Source organism: Rhincodon typus, chromosome 18 (genome assembly GCF_021869965.1).
Source record: "Rhincodon typus isolate 14 chromosome 18, sRhiTyp1.1, whole genome shotgun sequence".
NCBI lineage: Eukaryota > Metazoa > Chordata > Chondrichthyes > Orectolobiformes > Rhincodontidae > Rhincodon > Rhincodon typus.
The window spans coordinates 6,089,165-6,101,721 of record NC_063349.1 but is presented as its reverse complement, the minus strand read 5'-3'; the positions used below and the strand labels follow the sequence as shown (position 1 = coordinate 6,101,721).

General features: G+C 45.5%; 1 protein-coding gene across 1 annotated transcript in view; it reads left to right on the top strand.

Moving 5' to 3' along the window:
* Window positions 1-731: 731 nt before the first annotated feature.
* The window catches only part of trim33 (tripartite motif containing 33), a gene marked incomplete at its 5' end in the record, with an annotated part of 35,569 nt that continues 23,743 nt past the window's right edge, over window positions 732-12,557 (top strand). The window contains 5 exons of the mRNA XM_048607810.1: window positions 732-881; window positions 6,411-6,558; window positions 7,812-7,944; window positions 10,025-10,141; window positions 10,884-10,998. Of these exons, the coding sequence (XP_048463767.1) occupies window positions 732-881; window positions 6,411-6,558; window positions 7,812-7,944; window positions 10,025-10,141; window positions 10,884-10,998 (663 nt within the window). The remainder of the gene's footprint in view (window positions 882-6,410; window positions 6,559-7,811; window positions 7,945-10,024; window positions 10,142-10,883; window positions 10,999-12,557) is intronic.

Genomic DNA, 12,557 nt, shown 5'->3' with positions numbered 1-12,557 from the left:
GCCACATCCTCCCCGCCTTCCCAGTTCAGATTCAGGTGGTGAGTAAAGGAGGAAACGCAGTTGCTTTACACATTGAATTCTGAGCTGTCCTGCAGGGCAGTGTTTTGAAGACGTCTATCTGGCCTCTCAACGTACCTGTTTACAGTTGACTAAAGGTGACCCAGCTTGATGTACGGCCTGAGTGGGCAGCACCCACGTGGTATTGGGAACTGCTTCTACCTGTGATTGGCACTAAATCAGTTAATGCATATCAGTAACCAGAGATCCCATCTTTGAGATCATCAAGCAAAGGAGGAGCTAAGAGAATGTGGCTTGAAGAGGTCGTGGAATTGATTCAGTAATCCCTTTCAGTAGGGAATCTATATAATCAAAAACAATTTGCAGGGCTTTAAGGGCAGACAGGGTAATCACCTTCCCAATTGGATATCTCCTGCATCACTGCTGGAATGGCCCGAATGGCCTCTTGTGTTGATTGTTTAAATGATTTCAGGTATTGGTACAATAATGCTGACTGTGGACTAGGAGACTCAATGCTTTCTAGCTTTGCTGATCGAAGGTAAATTCACACTCAGTCCAGTGACCCTGAACCCACAGCACATTTAACCCAAAGTTAAAGCTGCCCTTTATACGTGTAGGTAATGAAAAGAAACATGAGGAAGGAACTGACCGTTCGGAGTGGGTTAGATATTAACCTTTTCATTTCTGGCTCAATTCCAGCCTGACTGGTGGGATGGAAGTTGCCTCTGTTTGTTGGCTCGAAGTGTGTGAAATGGGTCTGGTCAGTCTCAGCCTGGTCAAGTGGTCATGGCTGCGGAACGAGAGTGACCCTTATTCGTCATCCATTGGCCATCTCCTTAAAGAGAGACCACAGGACGGCAGAGGTGAGTAACGGAAAAACGTCAGACTGGCGCAGCCTGAGGCAGTTTTCTGCATTTGAGTTTGATTTGTAACGACAAGGTGGGGGAGATGTTGCTTGGCATCTAATCTTTGGTTCCAAGCTGTAGGTTGGCAAAATCTGATACTAACACAGGCCGTATGAAAGGGAAGTTGATTCTCAGCAAGACGTTTGCTCAACGTGGATGAGTGTCATTTTTGTCTTGAAGAGAATAGAGGCTTTTATTTTTCATCAAAAATGCCTCCAATTCCTTTTTGCCACATCAGCATGCCAACTCTTTTCTCTGGATTTGGTCAATTCCAGGTAACCTTGCAACCTGCTTCATCCCAGCGACTGGCAACGGTTCATCCCAAAACTTGTTCAAAGGCTGTAACTCTGTTATTTTTTTGTTGGTTTAGAATTTTGCAGGCCTTCAATTGTTTTGCTGTGCAGGGTCTTCCACCAAATTTGCCACGTTGTCAGCTGGTGAGTAGGAGGTGGCAGCCGACTGGTGAAGACTCCGTTGCTGGGCCAATTCCAAATCACAGGCAGAAACTCGAGGGGAGTACACAGACCGGAGACATCTGTCATAAACCGAGCTGCTGCTGTTGCAGCTATGGGGCAACGAGGCCTATGAGCCAGGCTCTGAGTGCTGCCAGTAAGACTTGGCCAAATGGCATTTAGGGCATATCCACGGAAGATGCCGTGCAAAATAAAGAGAGGCAGATTTAGGACTGAGTTGAGGAGGAACTTCATCACCCAACTCTGTGAATCTGTGGAATTTCCTGCCCAGCGAAGCAGTCGAGGCTAACTCGTTTGATTTTTTTTAAGGCAAAGATAGGTTTTTGAGCAGTACAGGAGTTAAGGGTTATGGTGAGTGGGCAGGTACGTGGAGCTGAGTCCATGAAAAGATCAGCTGCGATCTTATTGAATTACAGAGTGGGCTCGAGGGGCTGAATGGCCTGCTCGTGCCCTTTTTTTAAATGTTCTAAGTGAGCCCCTTTATGCGGCCTTTAGGGAAGGAATAACCCGCGAATCCCAACTCCAGGCACAGGCCCTGGATGTAGGCAGAAACTCCCATATGCAGTGGTGAGGGAGTATCGCAGTGTTGGATGTGCTGTCTACTGGATGCAGCGTTGAAGGTGGATATGAAAGATGCCACAAAGAGAAGGGAAACTTTCCATGGCGCCCCGTCCTAAATTTCTTTAACCCCTCAAATGAAGCCTGAAACAAATTATTTGATCATTTCTGAATGTGTCTTTTGGGATCTTGCTGTGCATAAGGGATTGTCACGTTTCTTCCACTGCAACAGCGACTGCACTTCATTGCCTGCTGTAGCACTCTGGGACATACTGGCCCAGTGTAAAAGCAGTGTTCAGGTCCCAGTCTTTCTTTATATGGACACACCTCTGTCTGGCAGGTGCTTCCTGATCAACCTTCATCCGAGCATACATTGCTCTGACTCCAAAAGCAGAGGTGGCGGAAGTTGGATGGGTGCTGAGGCTGTAGGGGATCAAGATCTCCAACAGGACACAGGGCTATCACTAGGATGACCTACGTTTGCTGGATGGAACACTCTGAACTATAAACTGTTTTAAAAATTCGAAATGGCAGCTCTTGGGGAATGTGTCTCTGGTCACGTGATTTGAAAGTGAGTCTTCCAGCACTGCCAAAAGATGCTGCTTGAATCATTAATCTGTCAATATTCATCTTTTTGGACATCTGAGCTACTCTGTCTTTGCAGTGTTACCAGTTCTGATTGGAGATTTTGTCCGTGTCTGTATTAATAGATACAGGGTGATCTAGAAAGAGAAAGGTATTGCGTCTCTGTGTGTGTGTGTGTGAGTGTGTGTGTGTGTGTGTGTGTGTGAGAGAGAGAGAACTGATTTCCTGTTGATACTTCTCCAACCAAAACACATTATTTGTTTATTTTCATGTTGTGCTGTAGAATTTCCCTGCACAAATTGCTGCTAGTGTTTCTTCCTACGTTTCAGCACTTCCCTGGCTGCAAATCTTTTTGGGATGCCCCGTGGCTGTGAAAGGCGCTATATAAATACACGTCTGGTATTTGGGAAACCTTTTGTCCTATCATTCGAGACTTTCCAACAGTTGGGTAACACGCTGTCCCATTGGAATTTCTCATGCCTCATTTACTGGGTTAATTCCGATCAGAATCTCTCCCCGTGGTCAAGGGAAATGATTTTGCTATGTGGTTTACCATCTTCACAAGAGAATGTAATGGAATGCTGGTAAGGGTAATAGAGGTGAAAACCTCAAGTCCTTTTGAGGAAGTTGGTTGCTATGAAATGGGGACAATGCAATTTGTTTCTTTTCTGTGTGACTGAGCTAAGATAGTAAGGACATTTGATCTTCTGCACATCGTGATCTCAGCAAATTGTAAACCTTATGCCTGTCTTTTCCACAGATCAGTAACTAGAATTGTTGAATGTAACCACATGTATCATGAGAATGCCAGCTTTGACCGCAATTAACTTTCCCAAGGCATCCAGTTTCTTCTGGATATTCTGAATGCTTGATCTACCTGTCTCGGTCACATTTGAGAGGTGGTCTGATTGAGTTGTTTAAACTCTTAAAAGGTTTCAGAATGGTAGATGCTACCAGATTATTTTCTCAGGCGGGGAGATCCAGAACCAACATAGTCATGGTCTTAAAATTAGAGCTAGGCCAGCCAAAATGAAGTCACACAGCACTTTGATTACACAGATGTTTAGAAATGGTCATGTTCTCACGCTGCAAGAACCAATTTAAGTCTCAGATTTAACTTTTTATACAGTCATAGAATCGTACAGCCAAGAAACCGACCCTTCGGTCCAACCAGTCCATGCTGATCGTAATCCCAAACTAAACACGTCCCACCTGCCTGCTCCTGGCCCATATCCCTCCAAACCTTTCCCATTCATGTACTTATCGAAATGTCTTCAGAAGGTTGTAATTGTGCCCAACATCCGCTGTTTCCTCAGGAAGCTCATTCCACATGTGAACCACCCTCTTTGTTTGAAAAAAAAAAAAAAATTTGCCCCTCATGTCTGAGGTTGTTGATTTGCTTGCTGAGCTGGCTGATATAGTTAACAGACATTTCATCACCGTTCTAGGTAACATCATCAGTGTTGCCTCTGATGAAGCAATGTTCTACTCCGCTTAGAATTTATATGATCCTTTCTGTTGAGGTGTTTTGTCATTTCCGGTTCTTCTTAGCAAGGGATTGTATATGGGGTCTAATTCCACATGTTTATTATGGGTGGAGAACCAGGCCTCTAGGAATTCCTGTGCGCGTCAATGGTTGGCTTGAGCTAGGATAGTCAGTTGTCCCAGTTAAATTGATGGCCTTCGTTGTCCAAGTGCACTGAAATGAGAGAAAGTTTGTCTTGTCGTTCTGCTGCTAGCTGGTGTTCGTGTATTCTGATGGTTAGTTTCCTTCCTGTCAGGCTGATGTAATGTTTTTGGCAGACCTTGCACGGTATTTTGTAAACCACATTGATCCTGCATTCCATGGGTATGGGGTCTTTGGTCCTTGTGAGTGTTTGTCATAGTGTGGCTGTGTGTTTGTGTGCTATCCTGATTCCTAGTGGTTGTGGGAGTCTCGTAGTCAGTTCCAATATATTCTTGATACACAGTAGTGTGGCCAGTGTATTACGTCGTATTGTGTCCTCTTGGTGTTGTCTATCTGGTAGACATCTGCGGATGAAGTTAGTGGGGTATCCATTGATAGTGAAGACCTTGTATGGGTGCTTTTCCTCCTCCTTGTGAAGTTCCATTGGGTTGCAGCCTGTTTGAATAGTGTCCTAAAACAGCTTTGTTTGTGAACGTTGGGGTGATTGCTGTGGGCATTGAGGATTTGGTCAGTGTGGGTTGCCTTCCTGTATCCTGTGGTCTGGAATTCCCCATTTGTCATTCATTCTACCCTGATGTCTAGGAGCAGAAATTGATTGTTGTTTTCGTTTTCCTTTTCCTCTTGTGAATTTGATCCCGGTGAAAATGTTGTTGACTAGGTGGTGTGTCTCTTCTAAATTAGTGCGTTTAATGATGACAAATGTATCGTCCATGTATCCTATCCACTGTTTTGGGGGCGGGGGGTGTGCATTCCGGTCTTTGCATGACTGCCTCTGCAATAAGTGCTGAGATGGGTGACCCCATAGGTGTGCCATTAATCTGTTTGTTGACAGTTAAAGGTGAGCACCAGCTCGCAGCAAAACGACACGACAAACTTTCTCTCATTTCAGTGCACTCTGGACAACGAAGGCCATTAACGTAACTGGGACGACGTGACCATCCCAGCCCAAGCCTACCACAGACATGCGCGGGAATTCCTAGAGACCTGATTTTCCACCCATATTTCAATCAATAAACATGTGGAATTAAACCCCATATACAAACTCTTGCAAAAAAGAACAGGAAATGACACAAAACACCTCCAATAGACTGGGTCGTATAAATACTAAGTGCCTTAGAATAACATCGCTTCATCGGAGGCAGCACTGATAATGTTACCTAGCATAATGACGAAATGTCTGAACTATAACCAGCCAGCTCGTGAGCAAATCACCCTCAATCCAAGCTACAAATCTTTGCAAGAACTTTAAGCCCCTCATGTCTTTTTAAAATCTCTCTCCTCTCACCTTAAAAATATGCTCCCTAATTTTGAAATCCCCCACCCTAGGGAAAAAACACCTGCCATCAACTCTATCTATTCCACTCATCATTTTGTAAACCTCTATAATGTCACCTCTCAACCTCCCATGCTTCAGTGGAAAAAGTCCCAGCCTATCCAGCCTTTCTTTTTAATTCAAACATTCCATACCCGGCAACATCCTGGTAAATCTCTTCTGAACCCTCTCCAGCTTAATATCCTTCCTATAACAGGGTGACCAGAATTGGACACAGTACTCCAGTTGAGGCCTCACCAATGTCTGGTGCAACCTCAATATGACTCCCCAACTTATATAATCAAAAGGACAAGTGTGCTAAATGCCGCCTTAACCACCCTGTCCATACGTGATGCAAATTTCAAAGAATTATGTACATGAACCACTAAATCCCTCTGTTCTACAACACTATCCAGGGCCCTACCATTAATTATGAGTCCTAAGATTAAGAAAGACTTAATAGAGGCTGATTCTTATTGTACTTGCATATGCATATTTTGTATCTAGTGTACTTTTAGTATGATATCCCATGTACTGTCCAGTATCTATAGTCATCACCCTGGCAAAAATCCAGTTTCCTCCTTCCCCCAAAAGACACTGAATACTGTGGGTTGGTTTTAAGATTGAGATTTTTATTAATATGTAAATCTATGTGGAGCAGATAGAGTTGAGATAGAGGACTGATTTGAAATTCTGAATGGACGAAACATCCCGGTCCGTGTCTGAGGAGCGATGTAATGCAGGAAATATTGCAGTTGGCCTTCAAAGTCTGCTCCTAAAGAAAGATGATCTTCAGTTCCCTTCACTCAGAGGAGTGGTTTATCTGCTGCCACTCCCCAAAGCAATAACCGCTGCTGCTTTCCTCCGCTCAGGTGTGTACGAGCTGCGAGGATAATGCCGAGGCCAGTGGCTTCTGTGTGGAGTGTCTTGAGTGGCTGTGTAAAACCTGCATCGAGGCCCATCAGAGAGTCAAGTTTACAAAAGACCACACTGTGAGGCAGAAGAAGGATGTGTCACCAGGTAAACATTAAAACAATTCGCCAGAGTGCCGCTTACCTCCAGCCCCCTGCTGTAGATCCGCTGCAGCACCAGTTCCTGGCCTCTTTTGAATTGGGCCTCAGATTGGCCTTTGAATTGGGAGAGGACAAAATCCAGTCTGGTGGAGCATTCATGTTGGTAAATTAGCCCAGTGTGCCATGTTGCTGCATCATGTGGCCATATATTGGGTCTGACCCTCATGCTAAAGGGTCAGGTTAGTCACGTAGAGTTGGTCTCTGTTACCTGAATACAACCTGGAACAAAAGGAAACCTGACAGGGATGGTAGGCACTGATTCAGTAGCTTTATGTTTCAAGGGTTAAGCACATGATACCTCTGAAATGATAATGGTTCCTACAGCTAGCTCAGGACTCCCCAGGGGCACCTATTCATCACCGCTACTGGGATTGGACCCAAGAGAGGGTTTGAGTTGTTTTCAGTGGCTGCTTTCCAGAAATGTCCATTGAGGGAAAATTTCCAACAGTCTCAGCTGGTTATCTCTTGAAGCAGCAAAAGGTCACCTAAGACGCAAACAAGGGGACACTCAGTAGCAGCAGTGTGTACTGTCTACAACATGCACTGCAGAAATTCACCAAAGATCCTCAGGCAGCACCTTCCAAACCCACGACCACTTCCATCTAGAAGGACAAGGGCAGCAGCTATATGGAAACACCACCTCCTGCAAGTTCCTCCCCTAAGTCACTCACCGTCCTGACTTGGCAATATATCGTCGTTCCTTCACTGTCACTGGATCAAAATCCTGGAATTCCCTCCTTCATGGCATTGTGGGTCAACCCACAGCAGGAGGACTGCAGTGGTTCAATAAGGCAGATCACCACCACCTTCTCAAGGGCAACTAGGGATGGGCAAGAAATGCTGGCCTAGCCAACGACACCCACTTCCCACAAATGAATAAAAACAAAAATTGGTTAGTTGACTTGGGGTTTGTCACATTAGGATCCCATTGAAATTAGATTGGGTTTGCAGCTGCTTATGTGAAAAACTCCGTATTGGGCACAAATGACCCCAGGCAAAAATGGTGGTTTCAACCAAAAAGCTGAAAAGAAGTGAGGCACCACACTCTTTCCCCTTCCCCGAGCAATGAGACATCCCGTTACATGTACTGTTAAAGGCAAAGGTGTACCACAGAGGTTTAATTCTGGTCCAGCTAACGTTCCCAGGGTTGTCAGTGGAAAGTGTTAACCATGTTGCACCCTTTTTACTGTGTTTCCCCAGAGGCGGTCAGTGTGTCCAACCAGCGAATGCTCTTCTGCCCCATCCACAGGCAGGAGCAGCTCAAGCTTTTCTGTGAGACCTGCGATCGGTTAACATGTCGAGACTGCCAACTGCTGGAGCACAAGGAACACAGGTACCTAAGCAGGGCAAACTCAGCACAGGCATGGATCTGTCCCTGTGTAACACTGGGGTACAGTACTGGTGTGGACAGGTCTGTCCCTGTGAAACACTGGGGTACAGTACTTTCTATTTCCAGACAACAGGTTATAGCTTCTCATTTGGATCTTTAATTATTTGACTTTTCTTTTAGAAATGAAATGAAATGAACATTTTTGAAGACCTCTTTTTGATAGTGTGCCCCTTCTTGCCTCCTTTATGCTGTATTCTCTGTGTCCATGAAGGCTAACAGAACGATTTACCCTCTAGTGGTTGGCTTTTCCTGTCATGATCCGCACTCTCATTCCACAGTGCTGTGTTAATTCTTGGGTGACGATCCACCCCTGTGGTGAGCTCGGAAAGGAAATGCGTGTATGTCACCAAACAGGGAAATACTCTCTCCCTCCACTTTCCCACACTGAAAGTTGGAGGCGGGATGCTGTTTGGGAAATTGCCTATTTTTGAGCTGGCCCAAAAAAAAAGCATCATCGATGCCTTTTAGTTTCCCTTTCCATCCCCTAAGGGGTTTCTGTGTTCCCATCCTGCACTGAGGCTGCTTTGACACGTTTACAATGTGGAATCAGACACGGGATCTCAGTTGATGATCTGAACCAGACCTTTCGGGTAACACTCCGGGTGTATTGCTCTGGAATCTCTGTTGGAAGTGCTGGTTAAGGGCTGGACAACGGCAGGATATTTTCACGGAGAGGGAGCTTTACAGCTTGGGACAGTCAGGGTTGTGGGGTTTAGGGGCTTTGGGATATAAGTTTACAAGGAAATCAAGGTGTTTCTTCAGTGCAGTTCTGACTGCAGCAATGATCCAATTTTAATATTATCAGGGAGAGGTCTCGGAAGCCTCTTGAATATGGCCCCCAGCATCTCTCTCATTCTGAAGCAATGTTGAACCACACTGGGCTGTTTGGCCACTTGAGTTTTATTTTAAACTACCAGCCACCACGAGAAATCACCCACGTAGCCAATCAAATGTTTACAAGCAAAGCCCATTGTGGGCAATGTGAACCATCAAGAGTGAAGGGTGGTGGGGTTAGGGAGAGCAGGATGGGGCTAAATCAAGAAGGAGTTGGAGGGGGAAATAAAACACTGCATCCTCTGGTGCCTACCTCTCTCTCGAAAAGCATAAAGAGCATTGTTGGGCACCTCATGCTCCCTCTCTAAGGCCATCCGGGCATGAAAATAACCGTGGAAGAGTGGCAGACAGTTGAGAGATATGATTCCCCCCCACAGAGATAGTAAGAACTGCAGATGCTGGAGTCAGAGATAACACAGTGTGGAGCTGGAGGAACACAGCAGGTCGGGACCCGAAACGTCCACTTTCCTGCTCCTCTGATGCTGCCTGGCCTGCTGTGTTCCTCCAGCTCCACACTGTGTTAAATCTGACTCCCCCCACAGCTCGCTGCCTGGACCTGTTTAGAGCCTTCCTGGCCAGGGCCCACTTGACTGGGTTGATCTGGCCTTCTGACATGTTTCAGCTGCTTTGGCTGGTACTGGAAGGATTGCTATGGTGTGCTTCTTGGTACATTCTCCAGTACCACGTCACCAGTGCATTGAGGACCAGCACCCATGTTGACCTCTTTCGTGACTCCCTCTCCAGTCCCATCCGCAATTCGCAGTCTCCACTTTGCAACCTGAGTGTCGCTGATCAATCCCAATCAGTGGTAATTAAAATTGATGCAGTCTGTTGGAAAGAGGCTGGTGTGCAGCTGAAGTCCTGGGTATAGAAGTTTTATTGGGCCAAATGCTCTATCTGTGCTGGAAGGTGCACACAATCTCTGAATTGCTCCAACACCCAATGGCAGGTTTGTTGGGTCTGTACTTGCTTTTTGATTTGGAAACTCACCTGGTGCCACTTCCCTGCCTCCTTCCTGTAACCCTGAATGTTCTACCTTTTTCAGATAATTCCCTCTCGAAGCCCTCGCTGTTCCATATAATGTGATTTCTGTACAGTCTGCTGGAACTGAACAAGGACTGTTGGTGTTATTCAGGAAGTCCAGTATAGCTGCCATCCAAGTTTTGAATCACCTTGTTTGTATTTCCAGATACCAGTTTCTAGAAGAGGCCTTTAAGAACCAGAAAGTCATCATTGATACGCTGACAGCCAAACTTCAGGAGAAAAGAAACTACATCCAGTATGCAGCCACTCAGATCCAGAACAGGTACCTCTCGCTCAGCAAAGCTCTCTGGCTCACACCTCACTCACTGGGCCTCTACTCCATCTGGCTGCCCATCTGCTTGAAGGGGCGTTATTTTGGAGTGCGGGGCATTCAGGCTGAGGTATAATGAGGAGACAATGGTAACGTCAGAGGACCAGGCTAATGTTCTGACAGCACTAGTTCAAATCCTACATCAAAGCTGGGGGAATTTGCATTCAGTTAATTTATGTAATAAAATAACTGGAATATACCAACAACTCTGGAATGCGATCGTGACAATTTTTTGTTTTAAATATTGTGAAAGCCCATCCTTTTGGGAAGGAACTCTGCCTTCCTTACCCAACCTGGCATCCATGTGACTCCAGACCCTCTGCAAGGTGGCTCATTCTTAAGTGACCTCTGAGGTCAAGTCATGGGCAATAAATGCTGGCCTTGCCAGTGATGGCCATATCAATATCAAATACCAAATTATATCAATATCCTCAGCTGTTGCCCGCTTTGTGTCGCCATCGGCAGTTGGGAGCAGGATCCTACCAATTGTAGGACCCTTGTTTTACTTTTTAACTCATTATTAATCCTGTGCAGTACCTTGGGATGCTATTATTCCCGTAAAGGGGCCGGATGAAAACAAGCTCTCGTCGTACATGTGAGGGTAGTTAAATCTCGTAAATTTATTTTCAGTTGGACCATCCTAAAAGAGACAGTTGTTAATATAAGCCCATCAATGAGCATGTTTGTGTTGCAGGATTAATGAAGTCAATGAAAATTGTAAGAAGGTCGAGCAGGACATAAAAGTGGCCGTTTTCACGCTCATGATCGAGATCAACAAGAAAGGGAAAGCCTTGTTGCAGCAGCTGGAGGTATTCTGGCTCTGTGTCCTCCAAGACCCCTATACTCTTTCGATTCTGGCCTCTTGCGTGTCCCCGCGAGTTTCTCTGGCTCAAACATCAGTCATTATTTCGATCATCCTGATCTCAAACCCCAGAATTCCATCCCTAAACCTCTCTGCCTCCGGGGTTTCGAGTTTGTTAGAACCATAGCTAAGTTCCAAGGCAGAAAGAGACCATTCAGCCCAATATCCCTGCACCAGCTAAACAAAACTAGCCCTCATTTCTAAGCCCAGTTACTAGTCCCTGGTCTGTAGCTTTGCAGGATGCAGCGCTTCAGGAGCAGATCCAGACTTGTTTCAACCTCTGCATCAAACTGGGCAGCAAACTCTACACCTTCCCCACCCTTTGGGTGAGCAAGCTTTTCCTTGTGTGCCTTCTAATCCTTCTACCTTTAATCTGTGCCCCCATAATTGAGTCTGTCTGCTGAATGAAAGCTTTTGTGTTCACTCTATCCAACGCCCTCATTATTTTGAGCACCTCAATTCCCCCCAACCCTCCACTCAGTCTCCTCTGATCTAAGAAAAAGTATCCTTGTCTATCCAACCTTTCCTCACATCTATCATTTTTAAGCCCGGGTAAAATTCTTGTAAATCTCCTCTCGTGCTTCCTCTAATGTGTCCTTCCTGTAATGTGACTGGAGCTGTACACAATTCCAACTATGGCCTATCCATGTCTTGTATAATTCAAGCAATCCATCTCCTGTACTTGATACTTTGCCTGGTGAAGGAAAATGTTCCATATGCCTTCGTTACTTCCTTCATCTACCTATCCTGCACCTGCTGGGACTTGTGAACATTTACTCCAAGATGTAGCATTTTCTATACCCCTCTCAATACCCTCCCTGTTATTGTGTATTCCCTTGTTTGCCTGCACACACGCACGTACGCGCACACACCATGCCTAATGCCACGCTTCTCCCAAATTGAATTCCAGTTGCCACCTTTCTGACCATTCAGGCAAGCCATTGATATCTTCCTCTGTTATCATCTGTCTGGTCAATTTTTGTGTGGTCTGTGAATTTCCCAGTCCTGTCTCCTACCTGCCTTCCATTCCCAAGACCTGAGCATGTAACTTAATGGGACGTTCCCAAAGAGGGAGTACTGCTTTGTCGCAAGTGCCAGCCTTTGACAGAGGTTAAATTGGGCCCTTCTCCATTCTCGTGGGTGGCTGTAAAAAGGAACCCTTACACCCTGCAAAGAAGGGCACTAGAGTTTAGCCTCGTGTCGAGGCCAATGTTTATCCCTCTGCTAAAATCTAAAACCAAATTTCTGGTTACTCTCTCATTGCTGTGTTTATGGGAGCAAGCTGCTCGCAAGTTGACTCTGGCTTGTCTCTATAATAGTTTAAAAGTAGTTAATCACTTGCAAAGTGTTTTGGAACGCCCTGAGGTTAGCAAAAGCAAATATTTCTCACATTGAAGCCAGACTGTTTAAATTAAGTGGGTGGATATTGTCTCCAGAGTAACCTTAGAAATCCCCCATGGGGACAGGCTGCTTTGAATTCTGGTTAATGGGCCATTTTTTCCCCCT